The sequence below is a fragment of the Zootoca vivipara genome, chromosome 4 (assembly GCF_965207765.1).
Source record: "Zootoca vivipara chromosome 4, rZooViv2.hap1.1, whole genome shotgun sequence".
Lineage (NCBI taxonomy): Eukaryota > Metazoa > Chordata > Lepidosauria > Squamata > Lacertidae > Zootoca > Zootoca vivipara.
This window is the reverse complement of record NC_142587.1, coordinates 78,033,002-78,059,245: the sequence shown is the minus strand read 5'-3', so window position 1 is coordinate 78,059,245 and position 26,244 is coordinate 78,033,002. Positions and strand designations below refer to the sequence as shown.

General features: G+C 43.1%; 1 protein-coding gene across 5 annotated transcripts; it reads left to right on the top strand.

The window, feature by feature from the left end:
* The first annotated feature begins 6,084 nt into the window (after positions 1-6,084).
* Positions 6,085-21,945, top strand: TEX26 (testis expressed 26). Of its 5 annotated transcripts, none has more exons than XR_015949675.1 (8): positions 6,085-7,490; positions 9,487-9,571; positions 10,923-11,085; positions 12,579-12,735; positions 13,756-13,929; positions 15,276-15,437; positions 17,761-17,883; positions 20,516-20,943. XR_015949675.1 is itself a non-coding variant. In XM_088668238.1 (8 exons), exons 1-7 carry the CDS (start codon positions 7,361-7,363, stop codon positions 18,370-18,372), a joined length of 915 nt encoding a protein of 304 aa, XP_088524364.1. In that variant the 5' UTR covers positions 6,085-7,360; the 3' UTR covers positions 20,516-21,945. The 5 variants fall into 5 exon arrangements, 4 of the variants coding, with proteins under 4 accessions (XP_088524364.1, XP_034972193.2, XP_060129788.1 ...); XM_088668238.1 differs by lacking the exon at positions 17,761-17,883 and adding an exon at positions 18,326-18,372 and having other exon boundaries at positions 9,490-9,571; positions 20,516-21,945; XM_035116302.3 differs by lacking the exon at positions 17,761-17,883 and adding an exon at positions 18,326-18,372 and having other exon boundaries at positions 20,516-21,945.
* The last annotated feature ends 4,299 nt before the right edge of the window (positions 21,946-26,244 follow it).

Sequence of the window (26,244 nt, the reverse complement as noted above, 5' to 3'; positions counted from 1 at the left end):
ACTGGTGGTGGCTCCGTGGATGACTTGCAGTAGATCAGCAAGGGATTCTCGCTCCCAGCTGTTCAGCAGTAGCAACAGCAACAAAAAGCAGCCTGTTCTGAATTGGATTCTGACAAACTCCTGTGGTAGCTATGATATTTAGGAACTCCACTGTAGAATTGTATGCAGGCGAAGCTGGTGTATGGCTGATTGTGTGCTGTAGAAACTCAGCTCCAAACTCTTGTGTCACTATTTGTATCTGCCTCCAGCTGGTGAATCTATAACAAAGTTGATATAACGAACTTGCCCATGCTTGGGATGACTGTGACAATGGTTGATAAATTCATTACTGGCCCTTCCAACAGCATGTCCCAGGGTGCAAGTTACAACAATTTAAAATTGAGAATTAAAGGCAATGAAAACAGGTAAGTCACAGGGATAGGATGGGCCCTGAAAAAACACATCTCAGGTGTCAAAGGCAAAGAGGTGCGTCTTTAGCATTTGCTGAGGACTGTATAGTGAAGAAGCAAGATGAGCCTCTGTCGACCTAAGTAACAGATTCCTCCAGAAGAGCCAATCAGAGCAATAAAATTGCTGTACTCAAGTCTAAAAGTCATGGGCTGAGACCCAGAGTTCTTGTAGGGATCATGTAAGTGACTGCATCTCAGGGATTATATTGGGAATCATGCATTCATAGCTTTATGTGCGGTTTGAGGGGAATGTTCTTGAGCTGGTGGCTCCACCTGAACAGACTACTCCTGCCTGGGTTATGAAATGTATGGCTTCTTAGTGTATATCCTGTGGGATGTATGTACACTCCATGATCCTCTACCTGGCAAGCACGTTTCAGTCTGGGTTTCAAGAAACAGGCATCTGTTGCCATTTGTTTCCTGCCTGGTTGTAAAACATTTGGTGTCTTTGACCAAAAGGGCATTCTGCATTCCTCTCTGGCAAACATCCTCCCAAAGTGCCTTTGATGTAGATCTACTATCTTTCACAGGTTTCTGTGTGTGTTTACTGCTTTTACAATTTCCTGCTTCTGCTCCTGTTCACATGCTTTGTAGTGTTAATCAGGGGAATGTGAGAAGGGGGTAGGATTTCAGGATAGTCGCTGTTAATTATTCACTGTACTAGAATCTTATTGGAGCATTTGAATCTTGGTGTCACCTTAATTATAATAAAAATGGCCTGGAGAGGAAGGGGAGTGATTCATTCATTCTTTTCCTTCTCTCTCTCAGGCTACTTGCTGGTCAATAGCTCTGTTCCTTTGTCTTATTTCCAATGTGGTTTTGCCACAAGTTCTAACAATTACTTGCACATGTGCATTGGGGCTTGGGGCTTGTTTCTTGAATGGTAAACCTCCAGTTCAGGTGACATCTTAGTTTTTGAAACTGACAGCTTTCAAAAGCTAGCTCTCTCTGTGTGTGTGTGTGTGTGTGCGCGCGCGTGCGTGCGTGCATACCCTGTGTTTCAAAGTGAAAAGGCAATGTTCAAATACAACCCTGTGTTAGCAATTGTATATATGCACAAAGTAGTTCTTCGGATCCAAACAACTTGAGGGCTATTGTTCCCCATCCCACCCACTTGGAACAACTTACGAGAAAATTCAGCCTGAAAGTGGTTGGGCCTGGTGCAGAGGAAAGAAGTCAGATGAAAAGCACGGGTTCCAGGAGCAATATACGGGCCCAACAGCATAGGAAGAGGGCATAGAATTGAGCCTTCAGTCCATGGTTCCATGATGATGTCTAGGTTTGACTAGGAAGGGGCAACCATGTCTCATGTAACTGGCCATACAACAGCCCTGTCCCTGCAGCTCTGCACTAAACCAGTGGGCTGTTGCCAAAACGTGTGGCAGCTTTGCATGCTACAAGAAAAGGATACAGAAGCTTGAGCTCTTATACTTTCAATGAAGGATCAGCCAAAGGCTTTGAACGGAAGCAAAGTGTATGAGATGCTACCATAATGCCCTTTTCGTAAACCATTTCAGATAGTTGCATCACGCTCGCCTGTGCTAGCCGATGAGTGACTATGACACAAGAAGCTAAATTTAAATAATGAATTCAATTCTGTCTGCAATGTGAAAAGCACAGCTTTTATTTAGTAGTACTGGGCAAGAACCTTGACATATCTCAATGATTCGAGATTAATGGAGTGGCGGATCAAATGTATTATGCAAGCAAGTGCTGTTGTTCTATTTGCTGTCCAATGATATAATACACTGTGGACCTTAAAAAAACATGTTTTTACCATGGTGAGATGAAATATTGCAAGAGCTGGCTGAATCACCTCTTCAAAGGGATTACTCAGATATTAGTCATGCTTTCTGACCTAAAACTATCCAACTCACCCCACTACTATATTCCGTTACCACCACAGCTTCTTCAAATTAATGTTAAAGCACCAATGATTTATACTGGATACATGAAAACATCCCCCAGACTAAATAATGGTAAGATAAAACTGAACCTTATCAGAGACATGAGATTTCTCAGCTGCACAGAGTCTTGATGACTCTGTTCGGTTAGAAAATGTAAATGCCTGCCTTTTCATACTACCAGTAGATAAAAATCCCAGTTAATTTTGGTATCGGCTGTATTTGAGAGGGGTAGTACAAGTAGCAGTCAGTGTGACTTGCCAGTCTCAAAGCAGAAATTTGACTGGAGAATAATCTAGATGGCTGGAGAGACCAGGGTTTCCACACTACCCAAAGCCATTCTTGTCTCCAGTAGCAGCAGATTATGGGACTTCAACGCTGTGTCTGTTTGGGGCAATTTGTAGGATGCTGGGTGACTTTTGTGAGAATCTAAAGATAATGCAGTCCCACACCACTTTAACTTAGGTCTGGTGTGAATGATAGATAGCAGTTACAGTTCAACGGGTGTCAAGGTGACAAGGGAAAATCACTGGCGCACTGGTAACTTTTCACCAAGACACTTGTAGGTGGTCTATGGCGTGGCTTGAGAGGGAAGTACTGGAAGAAGTTGCAATTGGAGTCTCCTCTGAGAGTTCTGAGCAAAACCTGAAACTCGTATGCATCAGGCATGGACATTCCAACTGAGCTGGCAACTTTGGCTAGAGCACAATTTTTTCCTAACACTCCTGGGAATTCTATAAGATATATTAGGCCTTTGCCACATTGACCTTGCTTATTTACAAAGAAATGGACTAATTCCTTCACTCGGCCATACTGCAAATAGAGCTGTATGGAAGCAAAACAGTAATGGGGGAGGCATACTGAACACAAATTAGTAATAATGATAATACTGTATTAGAACCGATTTATTAATTGCCTTCTAAACCACTCTCTCAAGGGTACGGAAACATTCAAAGGGTATGTGGAAGGGGAATAATATGAATAAAAAATGAGACACAATGTTTTGATGGTTTAGTTGGAGCGAACCCTTACAAAATAGGATAAAGCATTAGCATTTGGGAAGCATGTACATTTGCTATACTGCTGGCAAAGTGATGGGGGGAAATGTGCTGAAATCCCTTTTAAAGGCAATTATGCTGAACATTGATTTGATCCATGGTTTCTGCCATAAATGTGTATACTGAATTGGATTAAAACTTTGCTTGTTTGAAATTGCAATCCTACATATGTTTTATTGAAATTCATTGAGATTGTCTTCAGAGTATCCATGCATTGGAGCTGGCTGTATGAATTTCAACCACTGAGAATTTTTGTTGTTGTTTAGTCGTTTAGTCGTGTCCGACTCTTCGTGACCCCATGGACCAGACATGCCAGGCACTCCTGTCTTCCTGAAAATTTTTATCTACATATAAAAGCCAGTAACATGACTGGGTTCCCTTTGAAGACCAATACTTGACTGACCGGGTGGCGTTGTGGTCTAAACCACTGAGCCTCTTGAATTTGCCGATCAGAAAGTTGGCGGTTCAAATCCATGCAATGGGGTGAGCTTCCCGTTGCTCTTTTCCAGCTCCTGCCAACCTTGCAGTTCAAAAGCATACCAGAGTCGATAAATAGGTTCCGCTGTGGTGGGAAGGTAAATGGTGTTTCTGTGCGCTCTGGCACTTTTCACGATGTCGCGCTGGGCCAGAAGCAGTTTAGTCATGCTGGCTACATGACCCAGAAAGCTGTCTGTGGACGAATGCCGGCTCCCTTGGCCTGAAGTGAGATGAACACCACATCCCATAGTTGCCTTTGACTGGACTTAACTGTCCAGGGTCCTTTACCTTTACCTTTACATGGCTGAGAATATAAACTCTGCAACAAAACATTCCTGGGCAAAGATCTCCTATTCGGTGTTGCAGACAGTCATGTCCTTTACTTGAGAGATTAGATTCACCCTGTCCCACCACTCTGCAACAGACACTAAACTTTCTATGGTCAATGCCAATTGAACACACACCATTCTCATTCAACACTTTCTGGGTTTTCTTGCACCCTTAGTATTTTTCCCCCGAGTTTTTTTCTGTATTTCTGCGGACCTTGTTCCACCAAGTATGCTGATCATGCTCACTCTAGTTCCTCAGTCCACTCATTTTGTAACCCTGTTTGCCCTCACCAGCTGTGTTCACTATTAGGAGGAGTGACTTCTGGTTACATTTTCCCCCAGGCACACCTCCTTAACAACAATTCTCAGGTAGTAATGATGGATATCGGAATTTATGTATAATTATGCCACTTTTCCTGCAAGTTTGTCAGACAATCCAGCCTGGGACTGGGCTAATAATGTCTGGCAGCAATTCCCACAAGCAAGCTCTTAAAAAGATGAACTCATTACGTTTACTACTCTGCAAAACTTGTTGAAATCAGATGTCCCAGAGAGTGGTATGCTAGAACATTGAATAAGATTTGGCAGAATAAAAAGTTTTCATGAATATGAACGGCTCCAAAACCAGCTCAATGGATTCTGTAACTAGAATGTTGCTTAAAAGCTTTTCTGTGCCATGTGACCTTTTTGGCAGAATAATGACTGAAAATGTATTACTACTTTATGCCCTCAATTACTTCCTTTTTTAAGTCCCAAAATAACAAATTAAGGTGCAACATTAATATGTCTTCAATGCAAAGCAGCACCAACAGGTGATATACATCTTCCCTGAAAGTTTGGAGTCTGATGCTGTACCACAAATGACTATTTGCAACATAAATTCTCAAAATGTATCCAAATGTGTAACATTTTTAAGCAAGGTAATTAGTAGGGGAAAAACAAGAGCAGGCAAAGGCAAACTCGGCTCTCCAGATGTTTTGGGACTACAACTCCCATGATCCCTAGCTAACAGGACCAGTGGTCAGGGATGATGGGAATTTTAGTCCCAAAACATCTGGAGGGCCGAGTTTGCCTATGCCTGGCTTATATGAATGAAATAATGCTAATTGCATGCATGCTTATATGATTACATTGCAGCAAGGGTCAAAAATTACGGCAGACTTGGCTTTTTCAACCGATTGGAATGTTGCAGCTAAAAGGCAGTGAATAGTGTTTTAATACAGCTGCCAGCATTCCAACAGAGAAAGACATTTCCAACATTAAAAAAAACCAACTAAAACCAAAGTTAGAGGCTTAAGAAGCTCTTAGGCAATAATACAGTCCATATATATATATATATATATATATATATATATATATATGTGTGTGTGTGTGTGTGTGTGTGTGTGTGTGTGTGTGTGTGTGGGCAGGGATGGGGGACCTGTGTCCCTCCAGATGTGCCCTAAGGGCAATTTACAGCAATGCATGCAGTTACAGGTAGGTAGCCGTGTTGGTCTGCCATAGTCGAAACAAAATTTAAAAAATTCCTTCCAGTAGCACCTTAGAGACCAACTAAGTTTGTTATTGGTATGAGCTTTCGTGTTTTTTACTTTTACTGGAAGGATTTTTTAAATTTTGTTTCAGCAATGGATGCAATATACAATAAATACCAACCAGGCTTAGTAGCCATGCCAGCCTTATCCTCCATGAATTTATCTAATCCTCCTTTTAAAGCTATCCTGGTTGGTGGCTATCACTGCCCCTTGTAGGAGCAAATTCCATAGTTTAACTATAGAGTAACTATAGAGTATGTGTTGACTACACTTTGCGTTTTCGGGAAGAGAATGTCATACACACATACCATGACCATGTACTATGAAATAACAAAGTTTGTGTTTATTACTTAATAGGAAGCTCCAACCAATCATGCTTTTAAAAAATAAGTGCAGCTATGTAATACATGCACTTTTGAACATGTTAGTCTCATTCACAGGGTAACATTAAATCTGCCATGTGGAATGGTCCCATCTGGTACATGATAATTTTTACTATTTTCTTACAAACAAGGAATTAAGGGATAGCGACGATAGCAGGCATATGAATGATGGGGCCATGCTGACACATGCCTAGTTTTCTGCAGCCCATGTTTGAAATGCTAGCGTGGGTAACTACAAATATCCAGATAATCCACTTGCACTGCAGTTCTACTTAGCCTTCACTCCAAAACCAGCAATTGCCATTGTCTGACATGCCACTTCCCTGCCCCACCAAGACGAAACTTTCCCTATCATTGCATTTTCATGCCCAGCAAAGAAAAGGTGAAGCTCTTAAATATTATTGCAGGCAAGCAATAATAAAAGCAGCAGGAATCCTGCATAAAAAGTTGGCAAACCTAGTCTGCCTGCAGACTAACCAAATATAATCAGTCCATTTGGGATAGCTGGGGACAAAAGGCAGTCTAGATTCCTGAGCAGAAAAAACCCCCAAACATTTAGCAGGGTAAACCAACTCAGCTGCAAATAAAACGTTTTAAGTGTGCTTTATGTGCAATATACAACATGACTCAACGTTGCAATATAGAACATAATGGCGATGGTGAACCTTATGGAAAATTCAATCTATATTTTTTTATAAAAAAAACAAAACTTTTTTTAAAAAAGCCTTTTCAGAACGGTTTTTATATGTGTGAAGATCCCACCATGGCATGGGCATCTATCCAAAAACTCCACAATTCTAAAAGAACAGGTATGCCCATCTATTACAAAACAACAACAACAACAACACGAGCTGTCGGGCATCTTAATAAACCATGGACTTGTTGCGGCATAAGCTGTGGTGGGCTTTAAAAGGACCACTTTCTCTGGCCACCCCAGAGGCGGCCTCCCTCTCTGCCCTCCTGCTGTGAAACCTCACCCTGCCCTAGCGAGGCACGAAAGGGTGTAAAGTCACCGGCTGGCTCCCTCCCTTGGTCACAATAACAAGCCCGGCGCCGGGGCAACCGAGCGGGCAGCAGCGCCCAGGGAGTCCCCCGCCGCCTCCCGACAGCTCCGCCGCCCGTCTTGGCGCGCCATCCTCCCTTCCCCATCTCGCCCCGTGTCTCTTCTGCGCACCCCCGCCGGCTGCGGAATACAGCGCTCGGGTGGGTTGGAGCTAACCCGGCCCGCATGGAGCCCTCAGAGCGCGAGGCCGGCCCTCTCCTGCCGCCCATCCATGGCACCGCCATGCCGCCGCCCCCGGCCTCCATGCCCTATGTCCCCCCGTGGAGACCCAGGTCAGCGCGACCGGCGCCCCCGGGTGAGAAATCTTTCCGCGCTTCGCTCAGAGGGTTAGAACGCGGGGCGGGAGCAGGGGGGGGAATCTAGAACGGCCAGGACGCGCAAGCGCGAGGAAAGGAGCTTGCGCATTAGCCACCGTGAAGTTCTTTGCCCTTAACTCCTTGCCAGATAACTTTGCTATGGGGGCGGGGTAGGGGTAGGGGAAGCAAGAGTTAGGTTGAATTTGAGGCGGGGCGGGGCGGGGGCCATATATTGGTTTGATTATGTTATGCATGGTTAGGGTCACAATATTATGCATGCCTGGAGTGTTTGGAATACTTTATTAAAATATACAAGCCAGTCATCAGGGCAGGCCCAAGAGATTCTGGCACCTGAGGCAGACCACAAAACGGCGTCCTTCCCCCCTCTTCCGCCAGGGAAAAAGGGATGAGTGAAAATCTACATCAGGGACAAGAGGGGAATAAAGATCTACATCTGGATCTGCTGCCCCTGTGGATCCTGCCGCCTGAGGTGGTTGCCTCACCTTGCCTCATGAGCGGGCCGGCCCTGGATACTAGCTCTTCTCAGGTTATAACTAGTCATTTCATGGTTCGCCTCAGATGCCAAAATTTCTTGAGCAGGCCCTACTGGTAACCAACCAGCCACATGGTTAGAGTGTTGGTCTTGGACTGGTAAAGACCCAGGTTCAAATCCCCACTCACCCATGAAGGTCACAGTGTGACTTTGGCCCTTTTCTCTCTCAAGCTAATCTACCTCACAGGGTTGTTGTGAAGCTATGATGGGGGAAAGGCCACCATGAGCTCCTGAGACAAAAGGCAAAATAAATATGAATTATGGAAGTTTTTTAAAAATTGCATACTGTATTAGTATATGTAATTAATATAAATGTACAAAGTGTCAACATAGCAGAATGCTTTTCTTTGAGCCTGAAATGTGTGGGCCTATGTAAACATAAAGACACAAAGCCCTTTTAATGGTAGAAATCAGGAGTACCATGAGATAGGGGGAAAAATAAAACTTCTTATCCACTGGCATTCAAGCCTGGTGCTTTCCAGAAAAAAAATGTACCAGTTGAATTCCTGCAAGTCATGTATTCCTGCAAGGCTTAGCAAATTTGGAAATAATATTCAAACAACTGGATGAGTAACCCAGAACTTTTGTTTTACTCATTCACACATCTTTTCTTGCAGGCAACATTGCTCAAAGAAGTAAATTTAGTAAAACAATAATTAATTTAAAATTTTTTTGAAGTGTATTAACTGTACCTAATTGGCACATAGGCTGTCTAAGGACAGTCTGGTCAAAATTAAGCTTTTAAAAATCCAATTGATTGTGAGGATGAGAAAATTTTTATTTAGTTTGGAATACACACAAGAGGATTTCTTTTTTTTTTTACCATTCTCACAGTTTATGTTCACTCTTACATGGTTGGTTGTTGTGAGTATAATTCTACAACTCACATTATGAGAAGAGTATATGGGAACACTTTGATAAGTGGCAGAAAGTTCTTGGGAGGGGTAGGGCACTGTCTCTTTAAATCAAATCAGAATGGATCCTGAATGTTGCTTTTGTAAAGGTTCTTTGCAAAGGTAGAGTGCCAGTTGGCTGGTTCTGAGAGAGAGAAAGGTCAATGCAGAATCGGCAGTTTCGTGAACTGGCTAAAATGTAAGGCTGTTTTCTGTATCTGTGATCACCTCAATGTGACAATAACCATGCAACTAACTGCTGCATGGTTATCTCTTTTTTAAAAGGAAATAATATCCTTTGGGAAGGGCAATCTCAATCAGGTTCACCTCATGGGAAAAGGAGGACTTTCCCCTGTGGCCCTGATCCAGATTACCCCCTTCCCAATGGCTAATATTTGCATTGAGAAACAAGCTCCCATTGGTGCCAAGACACTTCAAATATTTTTGGGGGAAATAGTTCACCCACTGTTTATCTCATTACTGATTAGTAAAAAGAAGTTACACTAGTAAGTGTTTAGGATTTATAGCACTTACAGTTGCTGTTTTTAGTAGGCAGACTAAAGTGGGATCCCTATGAAACGACAATGAGACACGATTTTGTCTTTAATCCTGCAACAGATGCTGGTGCAGATTGGTAAGATAATACCGATTTAACTTATTCAAACCATTCAAGCATTTAAAAAAAAACATTTGCTGTTTGGCTCCTTTTTTTAGCATGTATCTTAAAACATTACCTTCCCCTTGCTGTATCTGATCAGCACCACTAGAAAAGGAAAGTGAAGATAAAACATTGTGTAAAGTAACAAGTAGTTTGGCCCTATAACTATCATGTGGAAATAATATTTAAAATGCTTCACTATGGAGACTACAGTATATAGAACCCTCTGCCCTGAATACAACTAGAAATTGAGCCCCTGTTACCTTTTGGGTCTGGAGTACACAAGTTGTTTAAGGCTGTGAAATTCTGGGCTGGAAGGGTCTCTGTGCACTTTTAATGTCCATGTAGAGACATTTGGCAGGGGGAGCTCTTGCTGTCTTCTAGAGGTGGCCTTGCCACGTGCAGTATGCCACCAAAAGTAGCACAAGGAGCTGGCAGAGCAGAGTTGGCCCTTCAGATGTAGTTGGACTCCCATTTCCAACAGCCCCAGCCAGCATAGCCAATGGTCAGGGATGATGGGACTTGTAGTCAAGCAACATCTGGAAGACCAACTCCCCCCACCCATCTTATGAAACCATCACAGCTAGCAAATTTTGCTTTCACTGCTCCCTTTCCTTCCATTCACAATTCCTTCCTTTAAAACACTTCCTCTCTGAAATGTCCAATTGTCTACTCTGACTGGCAGCAGCTGTCCAGTGTGTCAGGTGCAAGTCTTCTACATACTCTGATTCTTAAACTGGATATTCCAACAACTGACTCTGGAACCTTCTGCATGCAAAACATATGTTCTCGACAACTGAGCTATGGTCCCTTTCTCACCTCTCCCTTGTTTCTGGTTTGGTCGCATCCACTTCCTCCTATCCTTCCCAATGGAGGTAAAGCCTCAGCGCGGTGGCAGCAGTGGCGAAGCTGCATGCTCCAGCACCGGGGGCAGAGAGCAGGCTGGGTTGTGGCTGGTGCGCCGCCCGCAGGGGCATGGTGCCCGGTGCGATGGGGGGTGCACGCGGCACGTGTCCTGGGGAGGTGACCACGATGGTACGCCCTACCTGATGGTGCCGGGGGCAGTGCACTCCCCCCCTTCTCCCCCAGTGATGGCAGAGCATATGTTCTGCATGCAGACGGTCCCAGGTTCAAGTCAAGTAGGGCTGCAAATGACCCCCATCTGAAACCCTGGTGATCTGCTGCCAATTCTGTGTGAAGACAATACTCAGCTAGATGATCCAACTAGTGTAAGAGTTCTTAAGTACTGTACAGTACTTAAAACAGGAGCAGTTGAAAGGTAGCAGCCATGATTGCATTTCATTAACATCTCAATTGTTTCTTACAGTGCCAGAGCAGGTAAAGGGACTGTCATTCCCTTTCAAGTAGATGAGCCTACTGGAAGGAATAACTACAGAGATGAGTTCTGTTGGAAGCCTTATTCCAAGGCTGAACCTATAAGGACTGGCTCTGCATCAGGCATAAGGAGACACAATCCTCAGCCTGGAGAAGTAAGGAATGCAGTTGTTCTTCCCAAGGTTTTACATGTGCTTTGCATTTTACTTTTACATGAAATGACCTATTGGAGAATATCTGATTTTGGAAAACCAAATTGTCAAAGAAGATTATCAGGGGAAAGGAAAGACTTAGCAACCAGAAGCATGCAGCCCAGCTTTATGCGTGTTTACTCAGAAGCGAGTTTCACCTGAGTTGAATGAGACGCCAAGTAAACATGCTAAGAGCTACTTAGCTTCCGGGGCAGGTAGCAGCTGTGGGGAATCCAATCTGGATTTAAAACACTGTCAAGGCAAAAGGTTAGACCTGCTCTTTCCCCAAGCTGCAATCCCACTATGGGTTGGGCTGAGGGGGTTGCAGTGTCTGAGAGTTAGTAAACAAAAGCCAAGAACCCAGGAACCCAGGGGTCAGCAACATTTTTCAGCCGTGGGCCGGTCCACCGTCCCTCAGACCGTGTGGTGGGCCGGACTATATTTTGAAAAAAATAATGAATGAATTCCTATGCCCCACAAATAACCCAGAGATGCATTTTAAATAAAAGCACACATTCTGCTCATGTAAAAACACCAGGCAGGCCCCACAAATAACCCAGAGATGCATTTTAAATAAAAGGACACATTCTACTCATGTAGAAACAAGCTGATTCCCGCGGGCCAGATTGAGTCCGCGGGCCAGATTGAGAAGGCGATTGGGCCGCATCCGGCCCATGGGCCTTAAGTTGCCTACTCCTGCAGGAACCCATTGTATGCTTAATGTCACATCTAGTTTGGCCTCAGCAGAATTTGGAACAGTCATGCACAAAGCATAGGGTCATAGCTCAATAGCAGAGCATGTGCATTGCATGTAGATGGTCCTGATTCAACCCTCGAGAACTTGAGGTAGGGCTGGCAAAGAATCCTATCTGAAACCTTGAAGAGTTGCTGCCAGTCAGTGTGGTATATCATTGTTGCAGGAAAAAAAAACTTATTTGCCTGGAACCGAAACAGTCACATGGTTGGCTCAGGCAGGTCTCCTTGGGGAGAGCACTTGTCACTGCTCTCTAGACCTCCCTTGAAGATGGTGTTTACAGAGGACTCAGATGGCAATCTCTATGAGGAAAGGTGGTCCTTTAAAGCCGTATAATTGGGCCCGGAAACTAATTGGCAACCAGTGTGGTTGTTCCAGGACCAGTTCATAGTTTCTTGTTTCAGTTAACAATCTAGCTTCTATGTTCTGCACTAAAACTAGATGGACCGATGGTTGCCCAAGGAGGAACTCAGTGAGAACTTTTGAGCACTTTGCTTATTCACTGTGGTTATTAAACCACAGTTTGTTCTTAACTGTGGTTTAATCTGACATGTTTATAGGTATTTTCCTTAGAAAGGGAAAAAATGATTATCGAACAACAGAGCATAATAAAGCACAAGACCGGTTTATATGAAATGCATCTTTAACCAGCAATTTCATATTCAGTCTCTCTCCTCCCCCTCCCCACTTTCTACATTGTTAGCGGTTCCTGATGTGGCAAATGCCTCGAGAGGAAACACCAATATCTATAGAAAGTTTTTCACCTTGGACGAAACCTATTAGTAAGCAAGAGATCGAGGATTTATTAAAAAAACAGTATAAAACATCTTACGCAAGAGATTATTTAGGGATACAACCAGGTGAGGACTTTGGCTTCCCTTCCTTCTTTGACAATATTATTATTGAGGTTATGTTGAGGTTTATGGTGGCATCTATAATTGAAAGCCGAAGAGGCATGTTTCAGTCAAAAACAGTCTGGCATGGAAGATAGCATTTAACTTAGATTCTGTATGTCCTAGAATCAGAGAATCACGGAATTTTAGAGTTGGAAGGGACCACAACACCCTGCAGTGCTGGAATCTTTTGCCTAATGTGGAGCTCGAACACATGATCCTGAGATTAAGAGCCTCATGTTTGGTAAAGAAATCATATGCATATGTCCAAGATGATCAAGGGTCTGGAAACCAAGCTTTATGAGGAATGGCTGAAAGAACTGGGTATGTTTAGCAGGGCCGTCTTAAGCATGTCGGACACCCTGGCGCCGTGGTGCGGAGATCGCTCCAGCGCCCCCGCTGTGGCTGGTGGGCGGGCACAGCGCGGCTGCCCTGCGCCACCCAGCCTTCCCCTAGAGCCGGCCCTGATGTTTAGCCTAGAAAAGAGGAGATTGAGAGGAGATATGATCGCCACCTTCAAATATCTAAAGGGCTGTCACATGGAAAATGGAGCAAGCTTGTCTTATGTTCTGGAGGGTAGGATTTGAACCAATAGCTTCAAGTTACAAGAAAAGAGATTTTGACTCGGCATTAGGAAGAACTTTATGGCTGTTCAACAGTGTAACAGAATCCCTTGGAAGGTTATGGACTCTCCTTCCTTGGAGATTTTAAAGCAGAGGTTGGATGGCCATCTGTCATGGATGCTTTAGTCGAGATTCATGCATTGCAGAGGGTTGTACTAGATGAGCCCTTGGGGTCCCTTCCAACTTTTTTAGAAGTAAGCCTCATTAAGTTCCATGGGACTTAATTCCCATGAAAGTGTGTATAGGACTGCAGCCTAACTGGCTTTCTGACACTTGCTTTTTGCGTGATTTTTCCTCCACATTTCTTATAAAAAGAAATTTATTTCCTCTTTACATTTGCTGCAGCATTACTCTTTCATTTCAGGTGCTCCAAGAGATGGTGCTCCTGCTCCTTCGGACTGGAAAATGTTAGTCCCCAAGCCACCAGATACTGAATCCAGGCATCATTACCAGCCCCAAGTCAATGCTCCGGAGTTAAGGGATTATACTTGGAAATATGGATGTAATGCGAAGCGCCATATTCCGGCGAAAGGCACTGGTGAGGATATCTTTGGGTACAATAAAATAGATGAAACTCTGGGTTTGAAGCCCAGTTTTGGAATTTGGTTCATTGAACCCCATTTTCTTGCAAACATATGCAGACAATACTTTCAAGGTTAGCTTTGTTTACATATTTGAGCAGTGATGCTGAGGTGTCCGAAGAAAATGAGAGAAAGAAAATGTCTTCTCCCAAGAGCCACTTTGACCCAGTAGGTTGCATAGGAGAATTGCGCTTACTATGGAGTAGGCTATGGTCTTGGCATCCATCACAATGAAACCATGGCACCAAGTATGTGGGCCGTGGGGGTCAAGGCCCCTCCCAAAATTTCAAATTTGAGGGCCGCTCCCCCAAACTTTTCCACCGACCATGTGTGCACACCATGGGGCATCCACACACACGTCAGCATGCCCCATGGCATGCATGGACAACACCTGCACACCGCCGGGGGTGCTGACATCATGCAGCCCTGGGTCCCCTCAATCACAGGGGCAAGGCAGCACATGTGGTTAGCTTGAAGGAAACTCGCCACTAAATTATTCTATCATTGCTTTCTTTTTAAAGAACTTTTTATTTTTATTTTTAAAGGATATTTCCAAGAAAAATATCCAAGGTGGCTTACATCAGTATAATTAAGCATTACAGTTAAGAATTCAACAAGAGAAACCCAATCCACCATATAACCTAAAATAGTTTCCCTCCCACTCCAGTATTCTCCCTCCCTAAAAAGAGGAAAAGAAAATATAGCTTCTTCTTTATATCCCCTAAAGCGGCATTGCAGGCAATATTGAATAGAGAATATGTTGACTACATTTCACAAAGGGCTAATCATTATTACATGCTATTATAGGGAAGTTATATTTTCTCAGCTATCAGTTATGTGCTGTGTTAGTTTGCCCGAAAAAGGCAAACTAAGCACTATCTCAAGGAAAGAATTCTAGACTCCATATAACTGAAAAACAAGTGCACATTTGGAAAAGTACATGTGCTTTGTAAATTGTGGATCATTATTAACTAAGTCCCAGCCTTTGTGAAATGTTAGGTCCTGCATATTGATTTGTGATTTTATTTACACTAGTGCTTGTTATAGGCAAAGGTGTCATTGGCTACATTCATCTTTGAGTTCTATCAGTAGAAATCACAGCATATGAGTTATTGACCTATAAGGAAGAAGTCCATCAAAATCATGCACCTGAACAGCAGACCACCTGAGAGGCATCCTTTGCCATTATTAGGGCAAAACCTGGAATTGTAAAGCCAGAGCATTCCAGAGGAAGGAGGGGAAACAGTGGTGTGATTTCTTTATTTCATGGTTTCACTTCTCTCTTTCTGGCTTCTCTTCACAGTTCCTTCAGTATCTTTTGCTCAGATCTGGAATCATGAAAACACCAAACATCTGACCACATACCAAAGAGATTTTGGGAAAGATTATAATGAGATCCTAACAGTTTTGAATTCTTTAGACCCAGAGGAAATTAAAGCGTATGTGGATAGAGCTCCTCATCCAGGTGAGGGTGGAGGATAACAAACTGTGTAATAGGCAAAAACAGCGTAAGACTTCTTGAATGACAAAATCTTCTAAGTATTCTCATCCCCCCCCCATTTGTAGAGCTGATTTGATTCTATTTGCTCAGCCAAATAAATTACTTGGCAGTTTTAAGACTTAAAACATGCAGTTTCAACTACAGTTGTACCTTGGATCCCAAACGCCTTGTGAATCGAACGTTTTGGCGTGTGTAGCCATGGCTGAGCAGGTAGAAAACTCCCCCAAAAGTTAGCATCAAAGACAGGAGTCTCTGCTATAATTTGGGTCCATGTCCACAACATAGCTGCCAAGTTATCCCTTTTTTTAAGGGATTTCCCCTTATGCTGAATAGGCTTCCTCGCAAAAAAAGGGAAAACTTGGCAGCTATGGTCCACAATTTTGGTTTTCTAATATTTCCAAGGGTTACCAGTTTGCATGGCAGTCAGTAGAGCATAAGGCTCCTGAATCCTATTGAGTACTTGAATTGACCTGGGAGGAAGTATGAAAGGGAAATTAAGTAGATTGACCTAAGAGGGGATTTCTGACTGGAGGAAGCCAGCTCTACTCTCTCAGCACAGCCCTCCAACGTTGCAGACTACTTCCTCAGCCCAACATGCAATGTGGGGATAAAAGCAGTGGATTAACATTGCAAGGTTGTTGTATACTACAGCCAGCCTCCTGCCTAATTCCCAACTGCAGTAGTGGTCTAATACATCTGGACAACAATCCAGAGTTGTAAACCACCTGCAGTATTTAGTGTGATCTACACTGCAAAGCTGTCATAATCTGCCTTGTCGCAAGCACAGCCTCTCCAACTTCCAGTATTAGGACAATTTGACATTATTTGCCTTGGAATTTGCATTAGCTGATTATTTTTTAAAATGCATGTTTCACCTTAAATATTAACTGAGTTAGAAACAGCAGGAGCTTCTCTCTTTGCTGCTACTGCTACCTTTTGGGGTTTTTTTTTTAGAGTGGGTGGGGTACTGGTGCCCAAATCCAGCTACATTAAGAACTTGGATTTACCCATTTATGTCTATGGGCAGTTCTCACTTCCATCCATGAGGACATGCTCAATGCAAAGCAGGATATGACCTATCCAGATAATGTGATAATTCTCTCCTTCATTTTTAAATCTATGTGTCTCTTCCTCCATCTCCCTTTTCCAGGATACTCCATTCTCCCTCCCGTGGTCCCACCCTTAAACTGTCAGTCAGCACTCAAATGCACCTGAACATGCTCAGTCTTCGTCAGGATGTTTGGTTTTATTTTCTACTTCCCCCTAGGGTTTCCCCCTAAAGATCTTTCATCCTTCTGCAAACCTCTAGGTTCCTCTGAGTTTGCTGATATATCTTTCTGTTTGTGATACTGTTTTGGCTGTGCGTGTTTTTGACTGAAGATGGGAAAGAATGGGGACAAGTGGGGATCCTGCAAGAAAAGGTTGTGTGTACATGTATGTTTGGAGAGGGGAGTCTTCAAAGCTCTCCCTACTCCGAAGAAAACAAGTGAACAGGTAGGCAGGTGGGGAGAGTTTTGTTCTCTGCCTGAGCTGGCGAGAGAACAAGTGAATGGCTTGTGAGAGATGGAACAGCTGAGAGCCTACTGGTGAATGAATACGTGAATGGGTGGCTTGCGGACTAGTGAGTAGTGAGCAAGTGAACGGGCAGGTGCTGGCTGATGCAAGAGTGAATGAATGAGCAGGAGCCCATGGGGAAGAGCAAGACTGCACACACACCAGACATTTCAAAAACATGGCTCGCTCCAAAGAATCCTGGGAACTGTAGTTTACCCCCGAGGGCTACAATTCCCAGTACCCTTAACAAACTACAGTCCCAGGATTCTTTGGGGGAGTCATGTGCTTTTAAATGTATGTTGCGTATGCAGCGCAAGATAGCATTTGGTTGCTGGCTGTTGAGAGAGAATGGGCAGTGGCTGGCTACAACCAAGAGAGCAAGTGCATGTGTCTTTATATCTATGTGTCTCCTCTTCTGCCTTTCCCCCATCTCTCTGTTCCATTCACCTTTCCTCCCAGCTTTTGGGGTTTCTTTTTTAACTCATCCGGCAGAAAGCATTCTGTGGGCACTGGGTGTATGCTCAGACCTCGTTGGGCTGTTTGAAGGGAGGGGTTCTTCTTCTCCTTCATCTCTCTCTCTCTCTAAAAAACTCAAGGTTACCCCTGGTTTGCTGACTTGTGCATGACTATTGTCATTTTTGGCTACAAAAGTAACGGCACTCAGAGAATTGAATCATATGTGAGATATTGGATGATGCATCTCTAGAATGATATCCTAGCTGTTCCCATCCAGGTGGCTGACTAGATCCAGGTCTACTTAGTGACAGAAGCACACCAGGCATCTTTGTTTCCTCCTATTAAGTTTGATGTGATGGCCGAATTATCTGTGCTGTTTTGGTGACTATATACGAAGCCAGTGAGTTATTTTCTCCATCTTCGCTCCTGCTTTGTAGGGTTGTTCTGGGGCTTTCTCTCTGAAGGGTTACAGGGCAGTGCTCTTTCTCTTTTACTTTGCTCTGTGATGATTGCCATATATATTTTTTTTTTTCTTGAAAGAGGCTCTGTGCACGGCAGCGATTCAGCAGGCTCCATTTTCCTCCAGATGGAGCCACAGTAACACAGAGCTAAGGGAACCTATGGCACTCCAACCCCCATCAGCTCCAGCCGGCATGACCAATGTGCTAGGGATTCTGGGAGTTGTAGTCCGGCAACACTGGGAGGGCCACAGGTTCCTCATCCCTGCAGTAACAGGTGGAAAGCTGCACCGTTTGGATTTCTGCTTCTCAGCTGCTAAAGGCACAAGGCCCTCTGTCAAGGAAAAACAACAACATATTCCTAGCCTATTTTTTATTTTCCAGGTATTTCCTATAGGAAGCCCAGAAGGATTTCCTCTGAAAAAATATAGGTAATGCCCAATGCTGATGCAATGATTTTCACAACTGCTGCCTCCTGCCCTGGCCCTCCTCTGGTCCTATTACTGACCATCCCCTTTGTTTGTCACATCCTTTGGCCATTTGGAGAAAACCGGATTCTCACTTTGCCTCATAGCAGGCTGTGTGTGTGGCAGGACCTGAGGAGTAACAAGGAAGGAGAAACTGTAGAGCTGCTCAGGGTGCATATGTTTGGGCAGTAATTTTACAAGAGAGCCCTCTAAAGGCTCACCTCATTTGTCACAAAAATATATCTCACTGCCTAGTTGGAGTCACAGGAAACATATTTGTTTTCAGTAGAAACCAGAGGAAGGGTCAGGACAGGGGGTTCTAGGGATTGGTAGTGGGCATGGGCCTAGACCAGGGCTTTTTTTCAGACGGAACTCAGTTCTGGCACTTCTCAGGTGGGTGCCAGGTTCGGAGGGTGGCAACATGAGAACGGGCCTTCTCTGCAGTGGCTCCCCATCTGTGGAATCCTCTTCCCAGGGAAGTTTGCCTGGTGCCCTCATTATACACTTTTAGGCGCCAGGCAAAAACGTTCCTTTTTAACCAGGCCTTTGGTTGATCCGATTTACAGCCTATGCCCTTTAAAAATGTGTTCTTTGGGGGGGGGCTATTGGGTTGTTGTTTTTATTTTTATGAGGTATCTTGTGGTTTTATATCTTGATTTTATTCTGTGAACCACCCTGAGACCCTTGGGTATAGGGCAGTATATAAATTCAATAAGCAGCAGCAGCAGCAGCAGCAGCAGCAGTAGTAGTAATAATAATAATAATAATAATAATAATAATAATAATAATAATAAGTATTACTTCACAGTGAGTTCCAGCACCCCTTTTTCTAGAAAAATAGCTCTGGTCTAGACAAGGGCCTGATTATGCCAATCCCTAACATCCCCTCCAGTTTCTATCAGGGGTTGGAAGACAGTAGGCCAGGATCTATGGGCAATCTCTGGGATGATTCCCAGTCCATTGGCAAGGATTTCTGACTCCCACTTGTTTAACAATGACAGCAACAAAATGACTCCCCACCCCCCACCCCAATTATGTGGCTGAAATAAAGAAAATAGGTGTGGGGTGGTAACAAGGAGTAGATTTGTGTGTGGAAACCCTATGAGGTCAGTTTCAGTTCTGATACTTAGAACAATTTCCTCATTGCAGCATTATTTAATTCTAAGGGTATGCTTGCACCTGATGAACCTCTCCGTTCCTGTAGGGAGGGAAAAACAAACTTGCATGAGCCTGGACACCTGTCTACCCCTGGTCTGTATGACAAAAGTATTTCTGGTTAGAAGGATTGTGTTTGTTATGGGCTAACTAGACAGAGTTTGGGACAAACTAGACGCAGCATTAAGTTTGTCTTTGCATCTAACGTGCCCGCGACTGGCCTACAGGGTTTTGGTGCCTAAGGTCTATCTCATTGAGCTCAGCTGCTACTTGAGCCACTTGTTGCTTCCAGGTAGTTGGTGTGTTGCTTTTACGTTCTCCTGGTGTAATGGATGACTGGGTGCCCTAGGTAGCTGGTGGGCTGGCACACTGGAAGCCTAGACAGGTGGACACTTCTGTCGTCACCTGTAGCTTAACCACCCAAAAGCCCTAGCTAACAAAAAGCGGGCAAGTGAATGAGTGGGTGGGGGAACGACTGGTTGAGTGAGTGAGTTAGTAAATGGTGTGTGTACTATTTATAGGCCACTTTTCTGAAGAATTACAAAATATAAACACGAAATAATTTTTACAGGTATCCCGGTAAGTAAGTCAGTGAGCAAATGGAAGAGAAAGTGAATGTGTAAATAAAAGTGAGTGAATGCGAGTGACTGTGAATGGGCAAGAAAGCTTAGAAACTCAAAGAATGGAACATTGGGGAAAGTGGCGTGAGGATCGGTGCTTTTGCCCAACTATCTCGATTTTTGCCCACCCCCACCCCCTGGATGCTTTGGGCCCATAGCTATGCCCAGCAAAGTAGAGAAAGTAAACAGTTGCAGGCCCAGCAAGTTCCAAGAGAGACCAGTGAGGTGCCAGGCAAGGGTCCAGCCATGGGACTGGGTCGCACTGGAAGGAGATTCTACATTAATGGCTTCCTTTAAGCTAGTGATACATTTTCTTTCACTTGTTTGTGCAGAAAAAACCATCCTTCAGAACTTCCTTGAAAGGGTCAGCGGGGACAAGAAATTCCAAAGGCCTTCCTCATCGAAGAAGCCGGAAGAAAATCCAGTCAAATGTGTCTAATAGCTTTAAGGAGAAAATTCAGCAATATTCTAAGAGGCTGAATCACACTTGAATACCCTTGTGGTCTTTCTTTATAGTAAACCTTTTGAAGAGCTACACCGAACTTTCTTATACTTTAGGCTTTCTTTTGAAGTTGTAAAAGACTGTAGTACTACCATCTCGTTGACCTTGGAAATATAGTATGGATTCAGGAACTTTCATTCCAATCAGAGAAGATCTTGCATATTCCATATATTGCAAATCAAATATTTTCCCCTGCCCTATTATCATTTCCTTGTTATAATGCTACTGCAATTTAAATAAAAAAATAATTACGATAAACTTCTTTTTTAAAAATAGATAAGAAAAAGAGAACATTCATTCTAGCTTTAGAATTTTGCTCTTCTACTAGATTATATTGATTTCTGGATATCAGAAATTTAATTGGGACTATGACCTTTAAGTCGATTAATAATATGAGTTTTACACCACATGGATTTTTACAGTGCAAGCCTTTACATGTCTATGCAGAAGGAAGTCCTATTGAGTTCAGTGAGATTTACTCCCAGGAAAGGGGTAATGGGTTTGCTGCCTTTAGTCAATGAACTAAACAATTAAATTTGGAAATTAGTGAAAATAATAGTTTTGAGGGCAAAGTATTCCCTTTGTTTTTAGATTATGTACACATGTGTTGTAGAAAAAAAATGATCTTCTAACACAGCGATGACCAACCAGTCGACCGCGATCAACAGGTAGATCCCCAGATGATTGCGGTCGATCGCAGGATCCTTATTGATCGCGGGATGAAAAGCAATGTATAATGAATGTTTCCGCCCCCACCCCCGTAAAAAAAACAACAACAAAACTCTGGGCAATCCTCCCCTTCCACACACACACACACACATGTTCCTCCTCCCTCTAATGACAATGGGTAGATCACTGCCAGTTTTTTTATTATACTGGGAGTAGATCTCAGTTTATTGGGAGTTGGACGTTCCTGTTCTAACAGATTGGCAACTAAATATTGTAGCCCTAGTTTTAATTCCTTGAGTTCCCTTCCTCAGCAGAAAGCTGTTTTATTCCTCTGAAGTTACATCTTCCCATTACAGGTAGGTAGCCGTGTTGGTCTGGATCTGAAGAAGTGTGCATGCACACGAAAGCTCATACCAAAATAAAAACTTAGTTGGTCTTTAAGGTGCTACTGAAGGAATTTTTTTATTTTACATCTTCCCATGTTGGTCAGATTAAGAGTCTTTATTTCGTTATGTATAAATTATGTTTGCTGCTTTGTAAACTGATTAATTTAGGAACAGAACCCAAATAAATCTGTTAAGGCTGTGTAAACGCAACATTTTATTTTATTCCAGAATCAATGGAGACTGAGTACTTCCCCCCCCACCACCAATCCACACACGAATTGCATCCACACATCTATTGCATTTTTTTTTGTCCCTGAAAAGTACTTCTTGTCACAGGTAACCTGTATGGCTAGGAGTGCATTATTGTAGGTCCAGCTGGTTCATCATCTGTGGCCCCCTTCAGACAGAGATGACTTGACCATTCCGTGTTTTGCTAACTGCCAGCTTAGACTACGGTATTGCAATGTGCTCTTCAAAATGATTTGAAAGCTACAACTAGTGCCATCTGCTGTGAGAACCCATGCAACACTTCTAAAGTAACCACACTGGTTGCCTATTAGCTCTAAACCCAATTCAAGATGCTTACACTAATGTTTAAAGCCCTAAATGACTCCCTCTTGGTGGCTCCTCTACTTTCAGAGTTTCTGTGGGCCATGACTTGTGAGTGGGCCTTCTCGGTGTTGGCCCCAGTAATGTGGAACTCCCTACTCATAGAGATGCATCTGGCATCATCTCTGCAGCTTCCGTCAATGGCTGAAGATGAATATCTTTACCGTGACCTTTGAAAGCTGAAGAATTGGTGTGTGTGTGTGTGTGTGTTGGGGATTGGTTGTTGGTTTGGTTACTGTATTAATTGCATCTATATATTCTGTAACCCACACTGCGACTTTTTGATGAAGGGCAGATAGAAAATACAATCAGTAACAATAATACATGTATAAAATTATGTCTGATGCAGAGAAGGGGCTTGGAGCAATTCATTGATGAAAAGGCTACTAATCATGGTGACTGTACACTACCTCCAGAATCAGATCCTTGGAATATCAGCTGCTGTGAAATGCAAGCAGTACTGTAGGTCTCATAGGGCTTCCCACAGACATCTGGCCAGCCACTATGCTGGACTAGATAGCCCTTTGGTCTGACTGAGCAGGGTTCTTCTTGTGGTCTTAGCTCAGAATTCAGCAGCAACAAGCTAACCAGAAATGTAGCTGACACCATAAAAAGAAGTAACACACTTACTGTTCATATTGAGATGACTGTGCAATTCAAGAAAAATAGCTGATGATTTACAGGTGGCAATGAGAGGTCATTGCAGAAATACCGCCAAGGCAGGAATGAAAATGGCATGCATCAACCAAAATGAGGACTTGTTTGGAGGGCTGATTACAGAGGCGGTAGGTGATATTATTTTTCAGATGTAAAATGATGACTTTCAAGTCTTATTATGGCTTCAGGGTGTTGGTTTTGCCTGAGAGAGGAGGCAGGGATATTGTGCATTAAATTACAGTGGTACCTCGGTTTAAGTACACAATTGGTTCCGGAGGTCTGTACTTAACCTGAAGCGTACTTAACCTGAAGTGAACTTTCCCAATGAAAGTCATGGAAAGTGGATTAATCCGTTCCAGATGGGTACTCAACCTGAAGCATACTTAACTCGAAGTATGACTATAATTGGTTCCGGAAGTCCGTACTTAACCTGAAGCGTACTTAACCTGAAGCGAATTTTCCCATTGAAAGTCATGGAAAGTGGATTAATCCATTCCAGACGGGTCCACGGAGTACTTAAACGAAAAGTACTCAAACCGAAGCGTACTTAAACCGAGGTATGACTGTATTATGAAGTGTGTCTGTCTCTCTCTGTGAGTGTGTGTATTTGTGTGTGTCCTATATGTATTCTGCTATATCACAACTATCAAACATAGTCAAACTACCTTTACATGTTATCAGCTTTCTACTGTTGATATATATATCTCTCCATCTATTTTCCCTTTGAGATTTGATGACTAAATATCTGGCAGATGGAGTGCTGCCTATTATCAGCCTGCCTGCACAGGCCTGAGCCAAATTTAGCTCTTCCCTGAAATAATTTTCATTCTCAGAAAAAAACAATTAAGCACTGATAGAGAAAACACAGATTATGACAAATAAAAACAGCACCGTGCTAGCCACTGCTGGAGCACTATAACCCAGTTCTGTTCCTGAGGTTATTACACAAATTCTTTAGTTTCTTAATATGTGCCACAAGCCTTCAGACTGAGGTAGTTGTGGTTTTCTGACATTTCACTTGCAATACGAAATGTACTAACTGGAGCACTCTGTGCATCATAATGGAATTTGCTGGCTGGTGCTATGAATTGAGGATGAAAAAAATCTAAAAACTTTGTATAACTTGTGCTTTGTATAACATAATGCAGAACAGGACATTCTGGATTCACTTAGGTCTGTTTTGTACATTCTTCCTCTTTTTTCTTTTTTGTAAACTGTGTGGTGTTCCTCACCAGGCAAAGAAGTGATTGTGCAAAAGTGAATGTCATGTGATTTTCTCCCTCTCTCATCATTTCAGTTTTTCAGCACCAGAAGAAATTGTGGGGTGAGTCAGAAGCAGGAAGATGTTGCTTCCTGCCATAATTCTCCTTTGATGTTCCTTCTTCCCTGCTGTAAGTTCACAGCTGTTTTCAATCAGAACAGGTTAAGTAGCCATTTGCCTTGCTTTTATTTTGGGTAAGAATCAGGGCTGAACGGAGTATGTCAATGTTTGGAGCTGAACCGTTAACATCTAAGAAATTTCATAGCATGTTCCACCATTATAGTGAAGTAAGCAGGGTTATTCTGATAAACAACAGACAAATAGAGTTCAAGGAAAATCACCTTTATGTCATAACTTAAGTTATGCTCCCCAGTCCAGGCGGACTGAGGCAAAATATGCAGCTCAGTCCAGGCTTATATAGCCTGTAGTCACTCTCCCTGCTCCCTCACAGAGAAGACATGGAAATTTCTTATTGGTCAAAAGACAAGCCATATATGATGTGGGAACCCCCAATTGGTCAAAAATAAGCCGTCTATGACTATAAGCTACATCAGAGGGAATGTTCCTCATTTTACATCCTTTTGTTTTACAGGCTTTTGGATCATTTGCACTCAAATTGGTGGTTCAAAATAAATTCTGATCAATGCCTCCTACAATAGCATGGGCCCAGCTTCTGGGTTCTAGGTACACCTGATAATTAAAAAAAAACATTATCAGTGAATATTCCCTCTTGCACAAAATTGATGTTTGGAGCCATCAGGGACAGGCTTTTCATTGGTCAGGTATCTACATCTGGATGAAGTTGGATCAGGATAGGACCAGAGGCAATTAGCACAGACCAGAATGACAGCAATCAAGTTTCAGAAGAACCAACAAAGATTCAAAAGGCCAGAGACAATCCAAGGCAGAGGGCCTTATCGGTAGTGGCATCCGCCCTGTGGAATGCCCTCCCATCAGATGTCAAGGAAAGAAACAACTATCTGACTTTTTGAAGACATCTGAAGGCAGCCCTGTTTCGGAAGTTTTATCGTGTTTTTAATATTTTGTTGGGAGCTGCCCAGAATGGCTAGGGAAACCAATTCAGATGGTTATATTATTATTATAGGGGGGCCCTGGGGGGGGGAGGAGTGAGGAGGGGAGAAGCTCAACTATAAAATGGACCACCTTTGACTGCTCACCTTTCATGAGACTCTCTTGTGGCAGATGGGGACTCGTGGAGGGAGGGAGGGAAGAAGGGGGAATATGTTTTGTATTTTCTTTTCTTTATTATGTAAAATCAATAAAAATTATTACATATATATAGTTGTTGTTGTTGTTGTTGTTGTTGTTGTTGTTGTTGTTGTTATGGCAGGTGTGAGGTCAAGTTCCAAAACAACAGGCCCTTATTACCATTGTTATAAGAATTTTAAGGTTATATATACAGTGGCATGTAAATAAATACAAAATAAAAGGATGTGGGGATACCTTGTCCTGTCACTCGCAGGCTAACCTCTACTTAGTAAGGTTGTGGTGTGCATAAAATGGAGGGGAGAGAACCGCAATGAATGCCGATCCGAGCTACCTGGTGGAAATGGGATTTCAAATAGTGAATTTCTAAAAGTTCTGGCTTGACAACAAAGGACAGCTCGAGGCTGCCTAACACACCGTATACATTTAAAGCATAATTTTACAGTCAAAACAATATGCTCTGACTTAAGGTCCTACTCCTACAGTGCCTCAGGACTTGCTTTTATCAGGCTTGGTGGCAGAACTAGATACTCAGGTAGGTAGAGGGACTTTTATTGTGGTACAGGTGGCACCTTTGGAATGAGAATCACAGCTCAGGGCCCTTCTACATGTCATTTTTATAGTACTGCAGCTGCTGTCCCTCCCCCCCCCTAATTTTTCCATCAATTTATATATATCTTAGCAAAGGGTATACAAATATGCACATGTTCCCCCAAGACTCTTAAGCACCTAGCAACACCCCTGCCCTGA

Coding starts and splice junctions, on each gene's coding strand:
- TEX26 (XM_060273804.2), top strand. CDS start 7,361: ATGGAGCCCTCAGAGCGCGAGGCCGGCCCTCTCCTGCCGCCCATCCAT. Junction 7,491..9,486: donor AGCGCGACCGGCGCCCCCGG/GTGAGAAATCTT, acceptor TGCTGTTTTTAG/TAGGCAGACTAAAGTGGGAT. Junction 9,572..10,922: donor ACAGATGCTGGTGCAGATTG/GTAAGATAATAC, acceptor TGTTTCTTACAG/TGCCAGAGCAGGTAAAGGGA.